Source organism: Erpetoichthys calabaricus, chromosome 7 (assembly GCF_900747795.2).
Source record: "Erpetoichthys calabaricus chromosome 7, fErpCal1.3, whole genome shotgun sequence".
Classification (NCBI taxonomy): domain Eukaryota; kingdom Metazoa; phylum Chordata; class Cladistia; order Polypteriformes; family Polypteridae; genus Erpetoichthys; species Erpetoichthys calabaricus.
Window position 1 is genome coordinate 188,884,480 of NC_041400.2, and position 27,873 is coordinate 188,912,352.

Sequence of the window (27,873 nt, forward strand, 5' to 3'; positions counted from 1 at the left end):
AAACCCACGCAGACACGGGGAGAACATGCAAACTCCACGCAGGGAGGACCCGGGAAGCGAACCCGGGTCCCCAGGTCTCCCAACTGCGAGGCAGCAGCGCTACCCACTGCGCCACCGTGCCGCCCCATCTATCTATCTATCTATCTATCTATCTATCTATCTATCTATCTATCTATCTATCTATCTATCTATCTATCTATCTATCTATCTATCTAGATGCATATTTTATTATACCTACTTAACTTTTATCGACATTTATCTAACTCTAATTTTTCTAGTATCAGAATGTAGTTTAAGTTAATTTGTTTTGGTTTCGATAGATTTTTTATTATTATATTAGAATAGATAGTATTTTTCATATTTTTGATTCTTGTTTTCTTTTCTTCACATCTTCGTGCCCCCCTAGGGGCGCCCACCCCACAGTTTGAGAACCACTGTCCTAGGGATTGAGTAATTCAAGGATATCTCTTTAAGGGGAACTGTGAGTCCTTGCATAAACGCGCTGGTGTGTGTCATAAGAGGATGGACCGACTTCAAAAAGACAAGCAGGTACACATTTTAAGAAAGGAGAGGAGAAGAAGCTGGGAAAGAGGATTAGGAAGGGATCGATCCGTAAGGCACGAATTGCTCTAGATTGGTTCGGGCGCACGCTGATCTTGACGATGCTGTGATCTTTGCGGACTCAATGGAGGCTCTGATCGGGGCTCTCGAGAGACTGAGTGAGGAGTCTGACTGTCTGGACTTGCGAGTGTCCTGATAAAAACCAACATCCAGGTCTTTAATGACCTCTTGGGCTCGGCCATCAGCAGTGTGTCTGTTTGCGGAGAGAGTGTCGACCTCGTTGAGAGGTTTACTTACCTTGGCAGTGACATTCATGTCTCTGGTGACTCTTCCTATGAGGTCAGTAGATGGATTGAGAGAACATGAGGGGGTCAGGAGGTCGCTGGAAAGGAGTGTGTGGCGCTCTCAATATCTCAGCAAAAGGATGAAGGTCCAAGTCTTTAGAGTCCTGTTGCTCCCTATATGGTTGTGAGACATGGATGCTATCCAGTGACCTGAGATGAAGACTGGACTCTTCTGTGTCTCTTCAGAGGATCCCTGGGTGCCGCTGGTTTGACTTTGTATTGCTCATGGAGTCCCGAATGAGGCACATGACCTGCATTGTGAGGGAGCATCAGTTACAGCACTACGGCCATGTGGCACCATTTTGCAAGGGTGATCCGGCTCGCAGGACCCTCACTGTTGAGGAACCAAATGACTGGACCAGGCTAAGGGGTCGCCCACGTAACACCTGTCTGTGACAGATTGAAGGTGATTTCCAAAGGGTGGGACTGGACCACGTGTCTGCCTGGGGGGTTGCCAACCAGGATCTGTTTCATCGGGTGGTGGGTGCAGCAACGTGCTGTACCAGTGTATGCTCCCCAATTTGACTTAACTTTCTTGATTAACGGTTCTATGGTCAACAACTTTTGAAAATGGATTTAAGGTTTGTAGGATTGTTTTGTTCAGTTCCCAGTTATGAATCCTGCCTGTTCCTTTGTTTCACATCTCCTGCTCCTTTTCCAAAATCTTTGCCACAATTCTCATTCAGGGTATTAGAAGACCTACTTTGTCTTTCTAGGCCTTGCCAGAAGTCCACGTTTTTTGACACTGAAGTCACTTTTTTAGTTTAGCGAGTGCTGACAATCACAACACATTTCTGTTAAAAATTATTTCAAAGGAATCCCTCACTTGTTCCATTTTTTCTAATTTAGGAGAACATATGGAACACAGTCTGTTTAGACTCTTGAAAACCGCTTTCGAGTTTACAACTCTTTATTTCAGCCATGACGTTGAGCCCATGGCAGCAAAATGTTTCATTTCCAGCATCAAAGAGACACTGTACGGCATTAACATTGTGGGGACCTCAACAAGAAAGTGTTTTACAAGGATAAATAGTTTAATAAGTCTGGGAACTCCATCACATGGCCAACCACAACACAGAGACGATCTTCTCTGAAAAAGGAAACTTCGAAAGTTGTTTCTTAAAGAGCGAATAAAAAAGATGTGTTGACACTTTGGAGCAGGGCAGGCTGTGGTCACTTTCTGTTCAGTAACACATGCTAAGTCTTCACCATGTGGATGCTAAAATATAGAATGCCATACTAAAATATATGTGTTACTAATGTACTGATATACTGATATAAGCAAATTGACTAATAGTGTGTGTGTGAGCAAGAATATTTTAAAGCAGGGTGACAACAACTGTTAGCAAAAGAACATTTTGTAATTGCCTAAAAGCAACCGTTAGCAAAAGAATATTCTACAGTGATCCCTCGCTATATCACGCTTCGACTTTCGCAGCTTCAGTCTATCGCGATTTTTTCTCATACACGCTTACGTCGCTACGCATGCGCTTTCTGAGAACTTTTATCTAAGCCCCACAATGGCTCCTAAACGTGCTGCTTTTTATAAGCCTTCTGACAATGAAACTAAGCGCCGGAGGAAGATGCTTACCATCCAGGAGAAGGTGAAACTCTTGGATATGATCAAAGATGGCAATACCCTACAAAAGCCTCCTCACGCATATGAAAAGACAGCGCCAGCAACTGCATATCAAGATGTTCTTCAGCCGCGCACCCAGACACCCACTGCCTACTCCTAGTACTCCTTCAGCGGAAGAAGACAACGACGCACCTGCTGAAGATACTGCACCACCTGAAGACTCTCCTACTGAACTCGTGCCTTCATAGGTTAGTGGTTGTGTGTAAGAACTGTGTGTGTGTGTGTAATTAAATGTACAGTACAATAATAATAATATGATATTTGTAACATCTAATATGTCTTATTTTCTTATTTTGTCTAATATATTGGGTAATATGAGTGTAATGGTGACTAAAGGGTGTTATTTCATGTCTAGAGGGCTCTAATAATGTTAAAAAACATATTTAGAAGGTCGTAAACAGGTTTTCTATACTCTGTGAAAATATTCGATTTATAAATAAGGAATCCTACTTCGCGAAAATTCATTTATCGCGGTAGAGTCTGGAACGGATTAAACGTGATAAACGAGGGTTCACTGTACACCTAAGAATAAAAATATGATGACATACAAAAAACTTGTGAAAGAGGAAACACTGAAACAAGTTTTAAATAAGTGTAAAAGCTTTTCGTAAAAGGGCACAGAGAGATAAAAAAACTATAAAAGTAGCCTGAAGATGGGGAACTGAGAGTTTTTCTGACTTGCAAGCAGAAAGCTCCATACTCGCTACTCACCTTTTATTAATTCTTTCAATAAACTAATATTGATTAATTGCACTACTGTCTTCCTTGGCGTCTTTCTTCCACAACCAACTAATCTTACGACTCAGAATTGAATTTTAACAGATGTCCCAGTTTTAATCCTTTAACACTACAATTACCAAAGTCTATAAAAAAACTTGTAATCCTGGCTCACCTTAAATTCCTTTGCACCTCTCCGTCAATGTCTTTTGTTTTGTAAATGTGTCGATCAGCACAAGCAGCAACCAGCCTGCTATCCCACCCACAACGTTGGAAGGGAAGAAAGTTCTCTCAGCTCAAGTCTGTTTACCTGCGTGTGAGTTGCCTGGAGTTGTTGAGGGTAAATAATAGATCGTTATTTGAAACACGCACATTTCATGAGTGTTCTGTGTCTACAACAATCTATGTAAACACATTGTTCAAAAAGAAATGTTTAGCATGTTCAGTCATATGAAAAAGTTTGGGAACCCCTCTCAGCCTGCATAATAATTGACTCTCCTTTCAACAAAAAAGATAACAGTGGTATGTCTTTCATTTCCTAGGAACATCTGAGTACTGCTGTGTTTTCTGAACAAAGATTTTTAGTGAAGCAGAATTTAGTTGTATGAAATTAAATCAAATGTGAAAAACTGTCTGTGCACAAATGTGGGTCCCCTTGTCATTGTGCTAATTTGAATGCCTGTCACTGCTCAATGCTGATTACTTGGTTGCATGAGCTCATTAAGCCTTGAACTTCATAGACTGGTGTGTCCAATCATGAGATATAAAGATATTTAAGGTGGTCAATTACAAGTTGTGCTTCCTTCCCTTTGACTCTCCTCTGAAGAGTGACAGCATGGGATCCTCAAAGCAACTCACAAAAGATCTAAAAACAAAGATTGTTGAGTCTCCTGGTTTAGGGGAAGGCTACAAAAAGCCATCTCAGAGGTTTAAACTGTCAGTTTCAACTGTAAGGAATGGAATCAGGAAATGGAAGGCCACAGGCACAGTTGCTGTTAAACCCAGCAGGTCTGGCAGGCCAAGAAAAATACAGGAACGGCATATGCGCAGGATTATGAGAATGGTGACAGACAACCCACAGATCACCTCCAAAGACCTGCAAGAACATCTGGCTGCAGATGGTGTATCTGTACATCGTTCTACAATTCAGCGCAATTTGCACAAAGAACATCTGTGTGGCAGGGTGATGAGAAAGAAGTCCTTTCTGCACTCATGCCACAGACAGAGTCGCTTGTTGTATGCCAATGCTCATTTAGACAAGCCAGATTCATTTTGGAACAAAGTGCTTTGGACTGATGAGACAAAAATTGAGTTATTTGGTCAAAACAAAAAGCTCCTTGCATGGTGGAAGAAGAACACCGCATTCCAAGGAAAACACCTGCTACCTACCGTTAAATTTGGTGGAGGTTCCATCCTGCTGTGGGGCTGTGTGGCTAGTTCAGGGACTGGGGCCCTTGTTAAAGTCGAGGGTCAGATGAATTCAACCCAATATCAACAAATTCTTCAGGATAATGTTCAAGCATCAGTCACAAAGTTGAAGTGACGCAGGGGTTGGATATTCCAACAAGACAATGACCCAAAACACAGTTGGAAATCTACAAAGGCATTCATGCAGAGGGAGAAGTACAATGTTCTGGAATGGCCATCACAGTCCCCTGACTTGAATATCAACGAAAATCTATGGGATGATTTGAAGCAGGCTGTCCATCAAATTGAACTGAACTGGAGAGATTTTGTATGAAGAATGATCAACAATACCTCCATCCAGAATCCAGACACTCATCTAATGCTATAGGAGGACAGCGTCTAGAGGCTGTTAGATTAGCAAAAGGAGGCTCCACTAAGTATTGATGTCATATCTCTGTTGTGTGCCCACATTTATGCACCTGTCTAATTTTGTTATGATGCATATTGCATATTTTCTGTTAATCCAATAAATTTAATGTCACTGCTGAAATCCTACTGTTTCCATAAGGCATGTCAGATATTAAAAGGAAGTTGATACTTTGAAAGCTCAGCCAATGAGAAACAAAAATCCAAAGAATTAAGGGGGGTTCACAAACTTTTTCATATGACTGTAAGTTTATATATATGTGTGTATATGTATATATGTATGTACTGTATATGTGTATGTGTGTCAGTCATCGGGGATCGTCCAGTGTCCCATCCTTATGGAAGGGTGATCCCTTGCCAGGTGGGGAGGCCAGAGTGGAGCAACTGTCTGAAAGAACGAAGACAGTATTTCACTACATACATGATGATGTGTCTCCTAGTTTAAACAGCCTGCTCTGCCCCGTCCTGTAGAGGACATCTGTGTTCACAGACCAATCCAGTCTGTCATCAAGGTGGACACCTAGATATTCAGAAGTCTGCACTACCTCAATGTCCTCCCCTCGGATGCTAACAGGCTAGGGGGCGGAGGGGCTTAGACCTTCGAAAATTCACACTCACCTTTTTGGTCTTTGTTGTGTTCAGAACCCAGCAGTTCTTGCTGCTCCAGTCACTGAAATCCCCCATCGGATCCCTCTATTCCCCTTCCTGCCCACTCCTCATACACTACATTAGCTGCATCATCTCTGAATGCGGCACCAGTCGGACTTCTGTTTAAACTCAGCTGTGTATCAAGTGAACAGGAATGGGGTCAGGACAGTCCCTTGTGGTGCCCTATTGTTGCTCTCTATGGTCCAGGAGACTCAGCTTCCCCATTTTGACACACTGCACTCGACCAGTCAGTAGTTATGAATCCAGGAGGTGAAGGTGATATATGATAGGCCTATAAGACCTCTGTCCACATTTACTACTTTAACCAGGGCAGTTTCTCTGTGATGATTTGTTCTAAAACCTGACTGTAACTTGTCAGGAATGGAGTTTTGGTTTGAAGAATCATTTTGCTTCTGACTTTTATATAAAAGGGCAGGTTAGAAATTGGTCTAGTGTCGTCCAGTACAGAGGAGTCGAGATTACATTTCTTGAGCAGGGGATTTAATGAGTACAGTCTTTAGACAATCTGAGAAGACCCGTAATCTAATGACGAGTTAACTATGTGAGTCAATGAGCACATCTCAGAGTTTTTTTTAGAAAAATCCTGTTGGGATTTGGTCAAGGACAAGGTTTGAAATTGAGAAATCCTTCTACGGAGTTCTGGTTAACTGGCTGCAGTGAATGGATTTAATTCTCTAGAAAGGGCATTTGTGGTGCGATAAATGACGAGGCTCGAGCACGGGGAAGGAAACCAAGGAGCCTATGACAAGGCAAATTAACATTTAGAGATATCTCAAAATGAATTTCGGATATCTTAAAATGTAATTTACTTTTTAAGATATCTGAAACTCGCTTTGAGATATCTTAAAATAAATTTCCTTTACATTAAGATATCTGCAACACATTTCGGGATATCTCAAATGCATTTCAAGATATCTCAAATACAGTTTCAGATATCTCAAAATAATTATGTCTGCATTTCAAGATATCTCAAATGAATTTTCAGATAATATCTTAAATTGACCTTTCATGCATTTTAAGATATCTTAAAATCATTTCCTGTAAAACTGCCTATTATTTCAATGGGACTTCTTGTTTATTATAAGATATCTTAAAATGTATTTGAGATATCTTGAAATGAGCAGGAAGTGATGTTGAGATATCTGGAAATGGACAGGAAGCTGTTTTGAGATATCTGGAAATGTATTTGAGATATCTTAAATTGTATTGTAGATATCTGAAAATGCTATTGAGATATCTTGAAATAATTGAGTGTCCTTTTAAAGATATCTTAAAATGCATTTTAGATATCTTGAATACAATTTTAGATATCTTGCAATACATTGTTAGATATCTGAAATAGAGCAGAGTATGGCAAGCCAAATTAACATTTAGAGATATCTCAAAATGAATTTTATGATATCTGGAAATGCATTTTAGATATCTCAAATTGAATTATAGATATCTAAAAATACATCTATTTTAAGATATCTAAAAAGAATTGTATGATATCTCAAACAGATTTCAAGATATCTTGAAGTGATATGCTGTACATTTTCAGATATCTGAAATGCATTTCAAGATATCTTAAATGCAATTTGAGATATCTTGAAATATGTTCATGTGCATTTTGAGATATCTCAAATACATTTCAAGATATCTTAAAATACATCTGCAGGCATTTTGAGATATCTGAAATACGTTTTCAGATATCTTAAAATAACTTCCTGTAAAATTTCTTATACTTTCAATGGAACTTCCTGCCTATTTTAAGATATCTCGAAATGCACAGGAAGTGATTTTGAGATATCATGAAATGTATTTGAGATATCTTGAAATGTGCAGGAAGTTATTTTAAGATATCTGAAAATGTATTTCAGATATCTCAAAATGCCTGCAGATGTATTTAAGATATCCATCCATCCATCCATTTTCTAACCCGCTGAATCCGAACACAGGGTCACGGGGGTCTGCTGGAGCCAATCCCAGCCAACACAGGGCACAAGGCAGGAAACAATCCTGGGCAGGGTGCCAACCCACCGCAGGACACACACAAACAGACCCACACTAGGGCCAATTTAGAATCGCCAATCCACCTAACCTGCATGTCTTTGGTCTGTGGGAGGAAACCGAAGCGCCCGGAGGAAACCCACGCAGACACGGGGAGAACATGCAAACTCCACGCAGGGAGGACCCGGGAAGCGAACCCAGGTCCCCAGATCACCCAACTGCGAGGCAGCAGCGCTACCCACTGCGCCACCGTGCCGCCATTTTAAGATATCTTGAAATGTATTTGAGATATCTCAAAATGCACATGAACATATTTCAAGATATCTCAAATTGCATTTAAGATATCTTGAAATGCATTTCAGATATCTGAAAATGTACAGCATATCACTTCAAGATATCTTGAAATCTGTTTGAGATATCATACAATTCTTTTTAGATATCTTAAAATAGATGTATTTTTAGATATCTATAATTCAATTTGAGATATCTAAAATGCATTTCCAGATATCATAAAATTCATTTTGAGATATCTCTAAATGTTAATTTGGCTTGCCATAGGAGCCAGAAAATGAAAACAGCAAGCATCAGGCTGACTCGCTCAACTGGTTTCCCCAGCAGATGACAGCAGCAGCAGCAGCACCTGCGCGTGACGCCCACTAACAAACAAAACCGAATCCGGATGAGAGCAGGGGGGCTGGCACATCCAAAACCTTCACTCGTGAGCCCAGCGAATCCAACCCGCCCGTGCCCGACGCGCCGCTGCCTCCTGGGCGGTCTGAGCCGCGGATATAGAGCACCAACTCAGACGACGTCACTCGGTTAAACCTCGGGGAGACCGAGAGGTTGCAGCCGCTGCTTTTCAGCCAAGTGCGCTAGCGGGGGCCAGCCAGCAGATTCAGGGATGGAATCGACCGATGAGCTGGAAGACTTTCAGCTCAGTAAAGACCAAAGAGAATTACTGGAGTACAATTTTCAGAAGGTCAGCAAGCAGCCGGACGAGTCGACGCTCACGCTGATTGCGCTCGAGTGCGATCTGTCGGAGGAGCTGGCGGCGGTAAGTGCGCTGGGCTTGATGGGGCAGACGCGGGAGGACGGCGCGGTGGAGTCGCTTCTTGCAGCTCGCTGTGCAGTGGTGACGCTGATTAAAGCCGCGATTTTACTACATATCTGTATTATTAACTTAAATTCAATCTGTACAATTAGTATCTATCTATCTATCTATCTATCTATCTATCTATCTATCTATCTATCTATCTATCTATCTATCTATCTATCTATAGCTACATAAGCAGGAACAGACGATTTCAATACTTCAGTCTCGAATCAATTGTTACTTGAAGTTTCCATGTCATGCAGGTCATCACCATCACAAGGCAAACGATTTGAAGGACAGCCCAGGACGTCATGTCTATTTATACAAGTCGAGGAGCAGCCTATTATCAGTAGCCCTCCGTGGAATTTGACGGCTCTGCTGCTAAATTTTGCCCAAATGTGCGTGTCTGGGTGTTCAACCGGCGATGACATGGCGCCCTGACCGGGTGTTGTTCCTGCCTTGCACCCGATGCTTGCTGGGGTGGGCTCCCGCTGCCCCGAGACCCTGATCGGGATAAACGGGTTTGTAAATGAATGGATGGCCCAATGGATGGAATTCTCTGACCCTGGACCCAGGCCACCTGCTCGACCTTACAGGTGCTCTCACCTGTTTAATGGTAGACCCCTACATTAGCTCGCCTTGTTTTCCTGCTCGTAATTGTAGAAGCTCATCATCCTGATCCTCGATGCCACTCAGTGTTCTCGTTTTTCAATTTTCATCCTTTTTGCATGTTAGTTTGAATGCACTTACCTATACAGCTTGACCCCGTTTCGCCCTCCGGTACTAGGTTGGTCTTTCTGGTTTTGGGTTATTATTACAGTATTTCCTGATATATAATCTTGCATATCTTTTGAAAATAAACTTCAGGAAGAATGAATGGCATTCTCTGTTCTGGAGATGTATAGATATGATGTGGAATGTGCGCGTCTGCGCTTTCCTTTCAGGTGTTCCGCTTTCCCCTCAACATCCCGAAGACATCAAGGTTGACGTTCATTAGCATCTCCAAATTTGTAGGGGTGCACATGTGTGCCAGTTTAGAACGGGGTTCGCAATACTGTATGCAAAATGCTTTATCTGGCCCTGCAAACCACCAATGGCAATTAAGAGGGCTGCAAAATGGTTCTAAAGTGTTGCCAGGTCCGCGGTTTTCTCGCCCCGATCGTCTTTCGCAGGTTGCTATTTTTGGGCTGCAACGCGGTATTTTGCGTTATTTTTCAACAGACCTCCACCGCAGTTTTACTATTTTTTTTTTCATCCAACCCGCACCCCTTTCCATACTATTTACAGTTATGTTTTTTTTTTCCGTTGTAATATTTCCGAGGGGAACCCTTTCAACCCCTTCTACCAGTCTGGAAAAATCAATGAGGGACCCCTAAGGTTTTGATGTTATGTGCCAAAAACCTCACCCAAACCCCGCCCCTAGTCAACGCCCCCCACCCACACATCCCCCGGCTTTAAGGTGTGTCATTTTTGTCTACTTCAGACTGTTTTTAAGCTGTCATCAGGCTGGACATTTGTCAAGGACCGGTCAGACCGGATTAGTGTACGCGTGTCAATGACCCAGCAACGCACTGACGCTTCGGCCATCTTTAACTCCCGCAGGACGTCCCAATGTCCAACCATCCATCCATTTTGAAAAACGGCTTTTCGAAACAACTTGTGATGGAGCAGCTGCAACCTACCAAAGCATCAAAGGGTGAACACACAAACACACACACACCAGTGGCGGCTCGCGTATAGGCACTGTGGAACTGCAGCACCCCCTATTTCCACTTGATATTATCGATAACATTTAATATAATGAGTCCTTTTTTCTTTATTTCTTTCTTTATACTTGTACAATATATAATCCTTAAGCTTAATGTCAGCAGCCATCCCCCAGTTTATGAAAAACATACAAAAATCTTTGTATGGAACTCTGCGCTTCACGGTTCCAGCGGCGTGGTGTTTGACTGTTGTGCGCATGCGCACATGGGAAGCAGCACGCGAGGATGCGAGGGAGAGAGAGAGCACCGTCCCTCCCGCAGTGCCGACCCCTGCTTTCAATGGAGAAAAATTTCCTCAGTTTTCATCCAGAGATCAAGGCAGTAGCGTTGCGTGGGTGTCAGCCGCCCGCCCCCTTATTTAGGTATGGTTCAAATTTTTACAAGATATTATTATTATTATTATTTATTGTGAAATTTTGCCGCCCCCTAAAAGTGCCGCCCGGGGCGGGCCGCCCCTGCCGCCCCGAATACGCTACGCCACTGAAGGAGAAAATTATTGATCTTTTCGCGCAAATTAAAACAAGAAGAATAGATTTCATTTTTAAATGAATAGATCAAGCTTCAACTGTAACAATTTAGGATGTAGTAAGTAAGAAATGTTTGATTTTGTTCTTTTAGGATTTTATCAGGTTTCTGAATACATTTTCTTTTTATACATGTTTGTTTCCCTTTACACAATTTTAAAACAAAGGCTAAAAATTTTCTGGAGCAGCACCCCCACTAATTTTAGCTACGAGCCGCCACTGACACACACACACACACACCAGGGCCAATTTAGCAACACCCCAGTGCTGATGGTGCGTTAAGACCGATATCTCCGCTACACCAGGGTGTTGTACCATATTAGCCATTACGGATGCAAAGAGAAGTCAAGCAAAATGACACCTTTTATTGGCAAACTGAACCGATTACGATATGCAAACTTTCGAGGCAACTCAGGCCCCTTCCAGAACTTACCAGAAGAAGGGACCCGAGCTGCCTAGAAAACTTGAATTCTGCAATCTGTTCAGTTATCCAATAAAAGGCGTCATTTTGCTTCACCTATCATTGCTCTTCACTGGAAAAGTCTATAGCGCACATTACATTACACGTATATTTTCACAGTGAAAAATCTATTAGAATAAATGGTTAAAATGAAGATTTTTAAATAGACAAATGCTCGTAAATTTACAGTTAAGCAATGTTTTAGCTACCAATATCAACTGCCTGTTTCAACGTTCAAGACAATTTCTGAATAGTTGCGCTATTGCCGTAAACTCACAACGGTACAGCGTTCTAAATTTGCATAAAGTTAATATATTTGCATAAAGGAACGCCCCTTTGCAGCAAAGGTGCAGATTCTTCCTGATATGTTTGCATATTGAGAAACAAAAACTTAATTATGACTAGCAAATAATACATATCCATTCATTTCTCTACTCCAATTTAACCAGGATGGCAAAGCATCTGGAGACAACCCCAGCAATAAGTGGGCACAAGACAGGACCAACGACTGGGTAGGGTGCCAGCTCATCACAGGGCAAAAACAACCTCTGCTGAAAAAATCGGGTCTAGACCACTCTGTTATGTCAAATGTTAGGCCTATTTCCCACCCTTTTTTGTCCAAACTCTTGGAAAAAATCATCTGCACTCAACTGAAGTCCTTCCATGGATAAACATGCAATATTGGAAGTGTTCCAGTCTGGGTTTAAAACTCACCACAGCGCTGAGTCCTCTCTGTTAAGGGTTTTTAATGATATTCTTTTAACAGTGGACTCTGGTGACTCTTTACGCTTCTGGATTTATGACGCTATTGACCATGAGATCCTCATCTCCAGGCTGGAGCAGTGGGTGGGCATCATGGGTTCAGCTCTCCAGTGGTTTAGGTCCTATCTCTCAGATAGAAATTTTTGTGTCAGCATTGATGATTTTACTTCCACCTCTGCTGCCCTCCCCTGGAGGGGGTACCACAGGGCTCCATCCTGGGACCTCTTCTGTTCTCCTTGTACCTGCTGCCACTCGGCGCTATTTTCCGAAAACACGGTATTTCCTTTCATCTTTAAGCTTTCAGCTCTTTTGTGTTTGTATTTCTTTTACCCTTTGGTTATTGTGTGTCTGATATTTTGGGTTTTATTGTACAGCACTTTGGTCAGCCTTGGTGTTGTTTTTAAAGTGCTTTATAAACAAACAAATAAATAAATAAACCACAGACACACACACACACATGCAATTTTCTAAGCCCGCTTAATCCCGAGTAGGGTCTCGGGGGCGGCTGGAGCCTATTCCATCAAACAGCGGGCATAATAAGGCTGGAACAACACTTGGGCAGGACAGTAGGGTGAACAAACACACACAATTTAGCAACGTGACCCAATATTGCTGGTATTCACCCCAGCTCTCCGCTAACCTGATGTGCCGTTTACAACATGGATGGTTTAATAGCGGGCGGCATGGTGGCGCAGTGGGTAGCACTGCTGCCTCGCAGTTAGGAGACCCGGGTTCGCTTCCCGGGTCCTCCCTGTGTGGAGTTTGCATGTTCTCTCCTGCCTTGTGCCATGTGTTGGCTGGGATTGGCTCCACCAGACACCCGTGACCCTGTGTTCGGATTCAGCGGGTTGGAAAATGGTTGGATGGATGGTTTAATAGCATGTCATGTAATGCATATAAGCATATGTAAACCTGCTCGTTCAGAAAGCAGGAACAAAAACACAGCGCCGGTCCATTGTGAGGTGAACACACGTCGGGGGTCAGGTATCGTTATTTCACCTAACCTGCGTTTCTTTGAACTGTGGAAGGACACAGAAAAATGCACATTCCACACAGGGGGAAACCAAGAGATGAACCCCGATCTGCTTGTTATGAGGCATCAGCGTTACGGCTGCGCCACTTTTTTTTTTTTTTTAACACATATGTGTAATATGCGGACGGCACGGTGGCGCAGTGGGTAGCGCTGCTGCCTCGCAGTAAGGAGACTCCCTGCGTGGAGGGAGTTTGCATGTTCTCCCCATGTCTGCATGGGTTTCCTCCGAGTGCTCCAGTCTCCTCCCACAGTCCAAAGAAATGCAGGTTAGGGGGATTGGCAATTCTAAAGTGGCCCCAGTGTGTGCTTGGTGTGTGTGTGTCCTGCGGTGGGTTGGTGCCCTGCCCGGGATTGGTTCCTGCCTTGCGCCCTGTGTTGGCTGGGATTGGCTCCCTGTGTTCGGATTCAGCGGGTTGGAAAACGGATGGATGTGTAATATGCAGTATATAAATATAACGGGGGTCATTCAGCCGCTTATAAGGAGAAGCGCTTTTTCTAACAGGTATGATGTCTCGTTTGTGGGTTGCTTTTTCTTATTTATTATTGTAAAGTATTCTCATTCCGTATGGGAATCTGGTGCTGGTCTAATTTTACTGCACTGTTTTTCATAATTTTGCATATTAGTTTTAATTCCTGACCCATACATGTCTGTTTTTTCCAGCTCACATGACATCCTGCATATCGAGACTCCGAGTATACTTGCAATTTAGGGACTTTTCTAGAAGAGGCCCTGCTAATTTCCACACGACACATCGCATTTCGCACTGTCGTGGTATTGTCATGAATTATAAATTGCAATTTTTTAATCGATTATATCGTTATATTTTGATGAAGTCGACGTGTTATCTTGCAAAACTTTTTAAATGAATATTGTAATGAGAAAATCCGGTGTGTGTTAACACTATTTTTATGAAGTCCACACATACCGATAACAGCGTTTGACGTAACCGGTCCCGCACACCCTTCTGTCCAGGAGCAACAGTAAAGAAAAACAGCGAAGGTAAAAATTAGTCTCTCTCTCTCTCTCTCTCTCTCTCTCTCTCTCTCTCTCTCTCTCTCTCTCTCTCTCTCTCTCTCTTTTAATGTCACGTGTCTGTAAGAAGATCGAATCAATGTCATATCACACAAGTGCAAAACAGATTTTCTTTGTGTGGCATTAAACCCAAAATAAAGTCCCTAGTACAGGGTCTCCTAACTGCGAGGCAGCAGCGCTACCCACTGCGGCACCATGCCGCCCTGAACATATTCAGTTAATTGAAAATAACAATATTCCTCAGGTTTGAGTAAGTTAAAGCATTTTGCAGCTACACAACCCAATCTTGAAATAATGCAAATTTATGTGTAACATTTAAAACTTTTTGTTTTAAAAAATTTATTATTTCTGTGATGTGGAACTTGTTGCCATATGTAGATTAAGTAACATTTTATTTTTTCATGGTGGGTGGAAGGTATAGGAGCTAACTTTGGATGGGATGTCATTCCATGCCAGGGCACTCACCTCACCCATGCATTGCCAGTTTAGAGTTGCGCGTTAAGTACAATGTGTAGCGCCAAAGAAAAGCACCAAGAGAAGATGTAAACTGTGCCCCGACACTGTGCCACCATTACACTCCTAGTCATTGCTATGTCTTCTCAAACAAGATGACGGGTTAGAGATGACTAAGGGGTATTTCTTAGCGATATAATCTTTACTACAGAAATGTGTCATTTTCACCAGTGACAAATAGTATAAAAATGCCAAGTGGTGCCAGAGTGTCCAAGGCTGAGGCGACCCTCTGCTCTTACTAAAGCCTAATGTGACAACGCATGCAGGGCAATAAGCAATCCGAGCCTGTGGTGGGTTCGAGGCAAACACCCTGACCTGAGGGGGCGCCATGCAGTTCGACGTCGAGTGCCCGCCGCGTCACTGCAGATTGGCGAGTCGATGTCGATTTAGGGGGTTATGAGGAAAGCCAAACAAACACTGCAGGCGCAGGCAGACTCCACATTTAAGACGTCCCCTCTGCGATGCGACCCTTGCACCAAGTGAAAGGGGACGTCAGCTTCTCCTTTACATATACGTTAAGCAGGAACAGAAATGAGGAAAAAAGAGGAGTCTGTTAGAGCGGGAGTGCCGACTGACAACACGGCGGAGTATTCTGATGAAATGACGCAACTCTCATTTCTCGTATCCTGCTGCTATTGCTTCTTCTTCTCCTCACGCCCATCGGTTACATTTTCCATGCTGGTGAGAGTCCAGACTTTTCAGGGAAATACGTAATCATCCAGAAATAATAAGAATACGGGCAGTAATGGCTTCTGGCATAAGCAGTACAGGCATGCAGCTAATGCAAATGATCGGGTGGGCTCAACAAAGCCCCGTGTCCCCAGTCCGCACGTCGCAGCCCGGCGCACTTTTGATTGATCTGTTGTTTGCTGTCTGTTAACTTAGCAGCGAGAGGGCATCTAATAAAATTCACGCTCCGTGTTTTCCTCAAACGCACAAGAGTATAAACAGCAGAGCAGTGACTCGATAAATGTGTGACGCAAAGCCTGTCATTTTCTCCGACTTACTTAATAAATGGGTAAATCAATGAATTAAATTTAATTAAATAATAAAAAGTGAATTCGTAACCACGTTGAGTTGTTGTAGGCCTAGTGTTTAGCCGCACACGACTTTTGATTGACAGGAGCAGTGAATGGACACTCGCGCGGTGACGTCACCGTCAGACCAGCTGATAAAGTTTATTGAACAGCAAACGTCATCACAACCAACCATCAGAGGGCAATAATAATAATAATAATAATTTATTACAAGCCTCCGCTTTCTTTTCAGTCATTCCGGTGTATGTAGATTGATTGATTTATTGAGCTTCTGCAAAAACAGTAACAACAACGACCTTTACTTCTATAGCACAGTTTCATGCAAAGGATGTAGCTCAAAGTGCTTTAGCAGAAAGAAAAAACAATAAGAATAAAAATAAATAAATAATATACTAAAAATAAATAATATACACTTTTTTGAGACAGATGTATACCTAAGAGAGGTACAGTCTTTCAACACATTTTTTAAGTCTGTAAATGTGAGCCTGATGATAAGGTTCGTTGGCCAGGGTGGACAGAAAAAATAAAAATAAACTCCAGTTTTTAAATAAATAAATGAATTAATAAAGCTAAAGTTCCCCTCTGGAACAAATAAAGATCTATCTATCTATCTATCTATCTATCTATCTATCTATCTATCTATCTATCTATCTATCTATCTATCTATCTATCTATCTATTATATAGTGCCTTTCATGTCTATCTATCTATCTATCTATTATATAGTGCCTTTCACATCTATCTGTCTACCTATCTATTATATAGTGCCTTTCATATCTATCTATCTATCTATCTATCTATCTATCTATCTATCTATCTATCTATCTATCTATCTATCAATCACATAGTGCCTTTCATATCTATCTATCTATCTATCTATCTATTATATAGTGCCTTTAATGTCTATCTATCTATCTATCTATCTATCTATCTATCTATCTATCTATCTATCTATCTATCTATCTATTATATAGTGCCTTTCACGTCTATCTATCTATCATATAGTAGCTTTCACATCTATCTGTCTACCTATCTATTATATAGTGCCTTTCATGTCTATCTATCTATTTATTATATAGTGCCTTTCACATCTATCTGTCTACCTATCTATTATATAGTGCCTTTCATATCTATCTATCTATCTATCTATCTATCTATCTATCTATCTATCTATCTATCTATCAATCACATAGTGCCTTTCATATCTATCTATCTATCTATCTATTATATAGTGCCTTTCATGTCTATCTATCTATCTATCTATCTATCTATCTATCTATCTATCTATCTATCTATCTATTATATAGTGCCTTTCACGTCTATCTATCTATCTATCTATCTATCTATCTATCTATCTATCTATCTATCTATCTATCTATCTATCTATCTATTATATAGTGCCTTTCATGTCTCTATCTATCTATCTATCTATCTATCTATCTATCTATCTATCTATCTATTATATAGTGCCTTTCATGTCTATCTATCTATCTATTATATAGTGCCTTTCACGTCTATCTATCTTTCATATAGTGCCTTTCACATCTATCTGTCTACCTATCTATTATATAGTGCCTTTCATGTCTATCTATCTATCTATCTATCTATCTATCTATCTATCTATCTATCTATCTATCTATCTATCTATCTATGTGTTATATAGTGCCTTTCACATCTATCTATCTATCTATCTATCTATCTATCTATCTATCTATCTATCTATCTATCACATAGTGCCTTTCACATCTATCTATCTATCTATCTATCTATCTATCTATTATATAGTGCCTTTCATGTCTATCTATCATCTATCTATCTATCTATCTATCTATCTATCTATCTATCTATCTATCTATCTATCTATCTATTATATAGTGCCTTTCACGTCTATCTATCTATCTATCTATCTATCTATCTATCTATCTATCTATCTATCTATCTATCTATCTATCTATCTATCTATCTATTATATAGTGCCTTTCATGTCTATCTATCTATCTATCTATCTATCTATCTATCTATCTATCTATCTATCTATTATATAGTGCCTTTCACGTCTATCTATCTATCTATCTATCTATCTATCTATCTATCTATCTATCTATCTATCTATCTATCTATCTATCATATAGTGCCTTTCATGTCTATCTATCTATCTATCTATCTATCTATCTATCTATCTATCTATCTATCTATCTATCTATCTATTATATAGTGCCTTTCATGTCTATCTATCTATCTATCTATCTATCTATCTATCTATCTATCTATCTATTATATAGTGCCTTTCATGTCTATCTATCTATCTATCTATCTATCTATCTATCTATCTATCTATCTATCTATTATATAGTGCCTTTCATATCTATCTATCTATCTATCTATCTATCTATCTATCTATTATATAGTGCCTTTCACGTCTATCTATCTATCTATCATATAGTGCCTTTCACATCTATCTGTCTACCTATCTATTATATAGTGCCTTTCATGTCTATCTATCTATCTATCTATCTATCTATCTATCTATCTATCTATCTATCTATCTATCTATCTATCTATCTATTATATAGTGCCTTTCACGTCTATCTATCTATCTATCTATCTATTATATAGTGCCTTTCATGTCTATCTATCTATCTATTATATAGTGCCTTTCACGTCTATCTATCTATCTATCTATTATATAGTGCCTTTCACGTCTATCTATCTATCTATCTATCTATCTATCTATCTATCTATCTATCTATCTATCTATCTATCTATCTATTATATAGTGCCTTTCACGTCTGTCTATCTATCTATCTATCTATCTATCTATCTATCTATCTATCTATCTATCTATCTATCTATTATATAGTGCCTTTCATGTCTATCTATCTATCTATCTATCTATCTATCTATCTATCTATCTATTATATAGTGCCTTTCATGTCTATCTATGTATCTATCTATTATATAGTGCCTTTCATGTCTATCTATCTATCTATCTATCTATCTATCTATCTATCTATCTATCTATCTATCTATCTATCTATCTATCTATCTATCTATTATATAGTGCCTTTCATTTATCTGTCCTCCTCCTACTAGAGGCGTTAGTCCAGTTGAAAGTTGAATGCAGTGGCTGACTCTGCCTCTCTCATTTAGATTTTTCTTATTTTTTCCATATTTCTTATTATTGATGGCAAACATCCAGCTATTTACTAAACCCTCTATTATATTTTAAACTGCTTTCTGTGGAATTCGCCCTACTGAACTGGAAAAGCAGGTTTGGAAGATGAATGAAAATACTGTATTATCTAAATGAGATTAGTTACATCAGTATAAACAAAGGAACTTGTCCAGGATGGCGTGCCAGAGTGGTAAACTGTATGCCCATGTATTGATGCCAAGTAATCTACAGTATGTGAGCATGAAGAAAACATGCAAATTTCTTGTGGAAGAGACCTCAGATTATTATTACACGCACTGTTTCATCAGACCAGATAATCTTTCTGCTCATACTTTCTGAGTTATTGTGGGTACAGAAAGTATTCGGATGCCTTCACGTTCTGCACACTTTATTGTGTTTTATTTAGCATGAAATGAATATATTTGCCATTTTTGCCCATCAGTCGACACTCAGTAAGCCATAATGACAAAGTGAAAACATGCTTTGAGAAATGTTGTAAATGAATTAAAAATGCAAAACAGAAATCTCTCATTTCTTTAAGTATTCCGATCCTTAATTCAGCTCTTTGTAGAAACTCCTTTGGCAGCAATTCCTGTTCTGAGTCTTCTTGGCGAAGTCTCTACAAGCTTTTCGCACCTGGATTTTGGCAGTTTATCCCATTTTTCCTGGCAGATCCTCTCAAGGTCTGTTAGAAAGGTGGGAACAACAACAACATTTATTTCTAGAGCACATTTTCATACAAATGATGAAGCTCAAAGTGCTTTACATGATGAAGAAAGAAAAAGAAAGAAAAAGAGACAAAATAAATAAGAAAACAGAATTAGGGAACACTAATTAACATTGAATAAAAGTAAGGTCTGATGGCCAGGGAGGACAGAAAAAAAGAAAAAAACCCAGACGGCTGGAGAAAAACTAAAATCTGCAGGGGGTCCAAGACCACGAGACCACCTGGCCAGCCCCCTCTAGGCATTCTACCTCACATAAATGACCTCAATCAGTCCTCATGGTATTCAGGGTACACATGGAAGAACTTGATGATGACAGTCATGTGGACTTCTAGCCTTCAATCCATCAATGGAGGGACATCACGGTGCTTTAATCGGGTGGTGGTGGTGCAGATCACAACAACACAGAAAACCAGAAAGAGAACAGAAGAGAAAGTAGGGGTTAGTACGGATTACGGAGCCACCATAAATAATAATGATAATGAATTGAATATACAGAGCATCAGGATTAAACTAAAATGAAGTTATGAGAAAGCTGTTAAAGTAACGTGTTGTTATCAGTTTGTTAAAGTGCTCCACTGTATTAGCCTGATGAATTTCTATCGGTCAGCTATTCCAGATTTGAGGTGCATAACAGCAGAAGGCCGCCTCACCACTTCTTGTAAGTTTAGCTCTTGGAATTCTAAGCAGACACTCACTTGAAGATCTAAGGTTACAATTTGGAGTGTAAGGTGTCAGACATTCCAAAATATAAGATGGAGCAAATTATTTAAGGCTTTGTAAACCATAAGCAGTATTTTAAAGTCAATTCTGAATGACACAGGTAACCAGTGTAGTGACATCAGCACTGGTGTGTTGTGCTCGGATTTTCTATTCCTAGTTAGGATTCTATCAGCCTCATTCTACACTCAATCGATTGATGTCTTTTTTGGGTGGTCCTGAGAGGAGTGCGTTACAGTAATCTAGCTGACTGAAAACAAAAGCGGGAAGCTAATTTTTCAGCACCTTCCAAAGTTATAAGAGATCTAACTTTTTCTATATCCCTTAGGTGAAAAATATGCTGTCCTGGTAATCTGATTAATATTCGATTTAAAATTCAGGTCAGAGTCAATAATTACCTCTAAATTCTTTACCTCTGTCTTAACCCTAACCCTAATCCTAATGGATCAAGTTTATTTCTAATACCCTCATTATATCCATTTTTGCCAATCACGAAAATTTCTGTTTTCTCCTTATGTAGTTTGAGAAAATTACTACTCATCCACTCAGAAACACCAGTAAGACATTGGGGTCAGTGAATCAAGAGAGTCGGGGTCATCAGGCGCTATTGATAAACACAGTTGTGTGTCGTCAGCATAGCTCTGGTAGCTCACGTTATGCCTTGAGATAATCTGACCTCATGGAAGCATGGAAATCAAGAAGAGCAGCGGACTCAGGATAGAGCCTTATGGACCACCATATAGAATATCAGGGGTCTTTGAAGTATAATTACCAGAACTAACAAAGAATTTTCTACCTGCCTGTTGCACATGGCCTCTGCTTAGCTAGCGCTGCCTGTTTGTTCAGCAGACATTATCATCTAGAGATTGTTAAGGAGTAACGTTTGACGTTTTTGAGAGAGAGATCAGAGCTACTCTGTGTGTTTTAGAGGGTAACTGCTGATTGGCAGAGATATCACAGCCACATGCTCTTCTCCCCACGCTGGGTACACTCTCCCATCAGAGCTGAACACGTTCAGATATAATGCGAGCGTACCTACCTTCCACTTGGCCTTGCCAACTTTTTATATTTTTGACAAAGAGATCACAGTTACATCCTCTCCTCTGATAGCAAAACCAAAAATATTGTATATCAAGAGGCCCTTGGATACAAAAGCTATCAATATAAATTGTTCTCAATACAAATTATTACATTTATTTTATAAATTTCTCTATTGGTTTTTAAAGTTTGTCCTGTGCCACTAATATGCGGGCAGAGCTGTGGGGGACAGCAAGTGTCGGATAAACAAAAGAAGAGCAGCAACATCTGCTGAGCATCAAGCAAATTGCAGAAGCCTATTTATCTGGAGTTTTTTTACATTTTGTTCTGTCCTCCTGAACATCTGACTTTACTGTTGCACTCATCTTTAGAATATGATACTATATACAAGAACTCTACCGTTCTACTAATTCTATATCTATTTTATAGATATTGATTATAATAATGAGAATTCATTACATTTATATAACAATTTTTTCACTACTCAAAGTGTTGCCACACAGGGAGGACCCAGGATGTGAATCCATGAACTCCTTACTGCAAGGCAGCAGTGCTACCACTGTGCCAACTGTGTGGTTAATATTGATTTATATATACTTTATTTGTTAATTAATATTCTTACATCACTGTGTTCCTTTATTGCATCTATTTCTTTGACATTTTCTAAAGCCTTTCACCTACATCCCGTGTATGAAATGTGCTATAGAAAGAAATGAGGAAGAAGAATAAATGACAGCTGTGGTATCCACTGGCACATGCAGCCAGGAAACTCGCTGGCAGTCAGACTCCTGGGGTAGAACCAGATCTTCTTCTTAATTGAAGCTTATGACCTGATATGGTTTGGAAGGTCAAAAAATGTGATTTTCCAGTAATTGGGGAAAAGTCAAGGGATGTGGAAGAAAGAAAAGCAGTGCCATCTGCTGAGCATCTTACTGGTGGGCAGAGATGTTTATTGCACAAGCCCATCTATTAATATTCCCCCAGGACAGGCTACATATATCTTCTGAACTCCATCTTGCCAAAATGGCTCCGCTTCCTCTACATGAACCACCTTTATCTGAAGACTGGAGGTCCTCGTGTTTACTAGGAAGTGAACAACGATTGAGAAACACCAAGTGATAGATTGATGCCCAGGCCAGAATTGTGTGTTTCCTTGTGCACAGTGCCCGTCTGGATTGTCAGCTGCCTCCCATGACCCTGTAACTAAATGAAAATGTGCCAAGCCCCATGACTGACTGGCATCCAGTTCACAGCTGCTCGCTGCCTTTTGGCCAGTGCTGTCAGTATTGGCGCAGCTCCCTACAACTGAAAAAAAAGTCCATCGTGCACCATGACAGATGGGTGCCCAGTCCAGAGTTGGTTCTTGCCTTGTGCCCAGTGTTACCAGAAATAGTACAGCTCCCAGTAACTCCATAATGCAATGAAAACTAATAGACGCCTGTAATGGACTTGTGCCCAGTGCTGTCAGTATTGGCACAGCTCCCTATGACTCCATAACTGAATTATACCCTCCGATAGACTGGTTCCCAGTCCAGAGTGAGTTCTTGCCATGTGCCCAGTGTTACCATATATAGTACAGCACCCATTAATTCTATAACTGAATTAAAATGAAAAGACCCTTGTTATGGACTGGTGCCCAGTTAAGAGCTGGTCTCTGTCTTGTGCCCATTGCTGTCAGTATTGGCACAGTTTTCTATGACTTTGAAACTGAATAATGCCCTATGATAGACTGTTGCCCAGTCCAGAGTGAGTTCTTGCCTTGTGCCCAGTAATAGTGCAGTACCCATTAACAACTCTATAACACAATAAAAATGAATAGACACCTGTAATGGACTTGTGCCCAGTATTGGCACAGCATCCTATGACTCCATAACTGAATTGTACCCTATGATAGACTGGTGCCCAGTCCAGAGTGAGTTCTTGCCTTGTGCCCAGTGTAACCATATATAGTACAGCACCCATTAATTCTATAACTGAATGAAAATGAAAAGACCCTTGTTATGGACTGGTGCCCAGTTAAGAGCTGGTCCCTGTCTTGTGCCCAGTATTGTCAGTATTGGCACAGTTTTCTATAACTTCAAAACTGAATACAGTAATACCCTATGATAGATTGGTGCCCAGTCCAGAGTGAGTTCTTGCCTTGTGCCCAGTGTTATCAGCATTACTACAGTGCCCAGTAACTCTGTAACTAAATGAAAATGAAAAGACCCTTGTTATGGACTGGTGCCCAGTTAAGAGCTGGTCCCTGTCTTGTGCCCAGTATTGTCAGTATTGGCACAGTTTTCTATGACTTCGAAACTGAATAATGCCCTATGATAGATTGGTGGCCAGTCCAGAGTGAGTTCTTGCCTTGTGCCCAGTGTTATCAGCATTACTACAGTGCCCAGTAACTCTGTAACCAAATTAAAATTAAATGACCCTTGTGATGGGCTGGTGCCCAGTTCAGAGCTGGTCCCTGCCTTGTGCCCATTGCTGTCAGTATTGGCACAGCTTCCTATGACTCTGTTACTCAATTCAAGTGAATCAAACATTTATGAGACACTGCTGCCCAGTCCAGAGTGAGTTCTTGCCTTGTGCCCAGTGTTGCTATGACTAGTACAGCTCCCAGTAACTCCATACAGTAACTAAATGAAAACAAATAGACCCTTATGATAGGCAGGTTCCCAGTTCACAACTGGTCCCTGCCTTTTGTCCAGTACTGTCAGTATTGGTACAGTTTTCTATGACTTCGTAAGTGAGTGAAACTGAATAATGCCCTGTGACAGACTGGTGCCCAGTCCAGAGTGAGCTCTTGCCTTGTGCCCAGCATTACCAGAAATAGCACAGTACCCAGTAACTCCATAACACAATAAAAATGAATACATGCTTGTGATGGGCTGGTGCCCAGTGTTGTCAGTATTGGCACAGCTTCCTATGACTCTATAACTGAATTATACCCTATGATGGCCTGGTGCCCAGTTCACAGTTGGTTCTTGCCTTCTACCCAGTATTATCAGGATTAGCACAGTACCTACCAACTCCATGACTAAATGACACTTTAAAGACACTTGTCATAGACAGGTGCCCACCTTGCCTTTACCCTGCACTGGAAAAAGTGGGTTTTAAAATAGATGGATGGATGAAAATGAAGGGCATGTCAGGATAAAGAGGGATCTGAGATTTCCAGAAGGGTCTCTTCACCTTTCAATACGTCGTATTACATGAACACCAACAATCACACGCAGTCACCTTCAGCTTATTTCACCCCACTTCAGTATTTGAGAAACACGATGGCAGGGTAACGTTTCCTGCCTTGGAAATCCATGTAACCTGAGCCTGCCCGGGCAGTGAAGCGTGCCCACGTGTGTCTGCCTTTCCCAAGCTATTCTGTTTCCTCTTTTCATTCTCTTACCGTGTTACACAAAAGTAGAGGACTTAAGGGACCCTTAGAATGGCTGTCCAAATAGGGGGCATTTCAAATCTGTGTGACCGTCTGGCCAGTGTGTGATGATGAAGGCAGAAGGAACACAGTTGACAAGTGGCTTATGAACACAATCCGCTTGGTCTGCTTTGTCTTCTTGATCCCAGTAAAAAATAAACGAATCAGGATCATTTACTGAGCATTTAATACAACATGGAATCACAGCGGTTTGACTTTTTGAGACCAATCAACAGAAAAAGACTCTTTAATGTCAAAGTAGAAAAACAATCTGTGCAAAAGGGCTCTAAATGAATGACAAATATAAAACAGAAAATAAACGATCACATAAATATACACTCCCTTTAATATGAGGAGCACCACTGGTGCAGCAGTTCAATAATCAGGTCAAAAGAGGGTGTTGGTAGAAATGCCCCGTATGTGTAAAGTCTGACGTGTGGTGGGCCAGTATGGTGGTCTCAGCAAAAAAAGGAACACAAAAGAACACAAAATGAAAAGCACAAGTCAGGGCATGGAGACGAGAAAATATCGAAGTGACTGAATATCCAGATAGATAGACGGATAGAGTGAAAGAGTGAATGACACGATATGATAGATAGATAGAGTTAATGACACGATAGATAGATAGAGTGAATGACACGATATGATAGATAGATAGATAGATAGATAGATAGATAGATAGATAGATAGATAGATAGATAGATAGATAGATAGATAGATAGATAGATAGATAGATAGATAGGAAAGGCACTGTATAATAGATAGAGTGAAAGAGTGAATGACACGATATGATAGATAGATAGAGTTAATGACACGATAGATAGATAGAGTGAATGACACGATATGATAGATAGATAGATAGATAGATAGATAGATAGATAGATAGATAGATAGATAGATAGATAGATAGATAGATAGATAGATAGATAGATAGATAGATAGATAGATAGGAAAGGCACTGTATAATAGATAGAGTGAAAGAGTGAATGGCACTATATGATAGATAGAGTGAATGACACAATAGATAGATAGATAGATAGATAGATAGATAGATAGATAGATAGATAGATAGATAGATAGATAGATAGATAGATAGATAGATAGATAGATAGATAGTGAATGACACTATATGATAGAGTGAATGACACGATAGATAGATAGATAGATAGATAGATAGATAGATAGATAGATAGATAGATAGATAGATAGATAGATAGATAGATAGATAGATAGATAGATAGATAGATAGATAGATAGAGTGAATGGCATTATATGATAGAGTGAATGACACGATAGATAGATAGATAGAGTGAATGACACTATATGATAGATAGATAGATAGAGTGAATGACACTATATGATAGAGTGAATGACACGATAGATAGATAGATAGATAGATAGATAGATAGATAGATAGATAGATAGATAGATAGATAGATAGATAGATAGATAGATAGATAGATAGATAGATAGGAAAGGCACTGTATAATAGATAGAGTGAAAGAGTGAATGGCACTATATGATAGATAGAGTGAATGACACAATAGATAGATAGATAGATAGATAGATAGATAGATAGATAGATAGATAGATAGATAGATAGATAGATAGATAGATAGATAGGAAAGGCACTGTATAATAGATAGAGTGAAAGAGTGAATGGCACTATATGATAGATAGAGTGAATGACACAATAGATAGATAGATAGATAGATAGATAGATAGATAGATAGATAGATAGATAGATAGATAGATAGATAGATAGATAGAGAATGACACTATATGATTGATAGATAGATAGAGTGAATGACACTATATGATAGAGTGAATGACATGATAGATAGATAGATAGATAGATAGATAGATAGATAGAGTGAATGACACGATAGATAGAGAGATAGATAGATAGAGTGAATGACACTATATGATAGATAGATAGATAGATAGATAGATAGATAGATAGATAGATAGAAAGATAGATAGATAGATAGATAGATAGATAGATAGATAGGAAAGGCACTATATGATAGATAGATAGATAGAGTGAATGGCACTATATGATAGATAGATAGATAGATAGATAGATAGATAGATAGATAGATAGATAGATAGATAGATAGATAGATAGATAGATAGATAGATAGATAGATAGATAGATTGTTTATGATGCCCCATCTGCTGGAATGAAAAAATGCAATGCACATGTCTCTGTCAAATGCCATTTGGTATGGGATTCACAAAAGCAGTGTTAATGTTTGTGGTGTGCCATCTGTTAGAATGAAAAATGAAATAAATTTCATCATTAAAAATGCTTGTGATGATCCATCTGTTGGAATGGAAGAGGGCAAAGCAAGCAGATGCACAAGCAGACTGACCCACAAACACTTATCCTTTTATTAAGGTGGATGTGAAAGGCACTATATTGAACATTATTCAGTTGATTGCAGGATATATTCTGCTACTTTGAATTGTTTTTTTTTATGCTTTGTAAATCACCTTGTAATTTTCCTCATTTCGAGCTGTGCATTATCGATTGGTCGTTTAGTTTGATGGTTGGCTGACTGCACTGGTGTCTTGTGATGCTTTACATTGTAATCTTTGGTTCTTTTAAAGGTGCTTTGTGATGGTAAGAACTGTGAAAGGCACCATAGAGCTAATTTTGTTGCTTGCCCGAGTGATTGGCTTTTACGCCCGTATACACCGATGTCCACTAGCATTCCTACTTAACACTGGCTACTTATTCTTTTGAAAGATTCCATTTCCATGATCTGTTTTACTTCATTCTGTCATTTTAGCCTGTGGTGCTAAAGTCTCCGTGAAGCCCG

At 40.0% G+C, this 27,873-nt stretch overlaps 1 protein-coding gene across 1 annotated transcript in view; it reads left to right on the plus strand.

The window, feature by feature from the left end:
- Positions 1-8,337: 8,337 nt before the first annotated feature.
- hopx (HOP homeobox) overlaps positions 8,338-27,873 on the plus strand; it is a 30,015-nt gene continuing 10,479 nt past the window's right edge. The window contains exon 1 of the mRNA XM_051929948.1: positions 8,338-8,806. Within this exon, the coding sequence (XP_051785908.1) occupies positions 8,654-8,806 (153 nt within the window). The 5' untranslated portion in view covers positions 8,338-8,653. The remainder of the gene's footprint in view (positions 8,807-27,873) is intronic.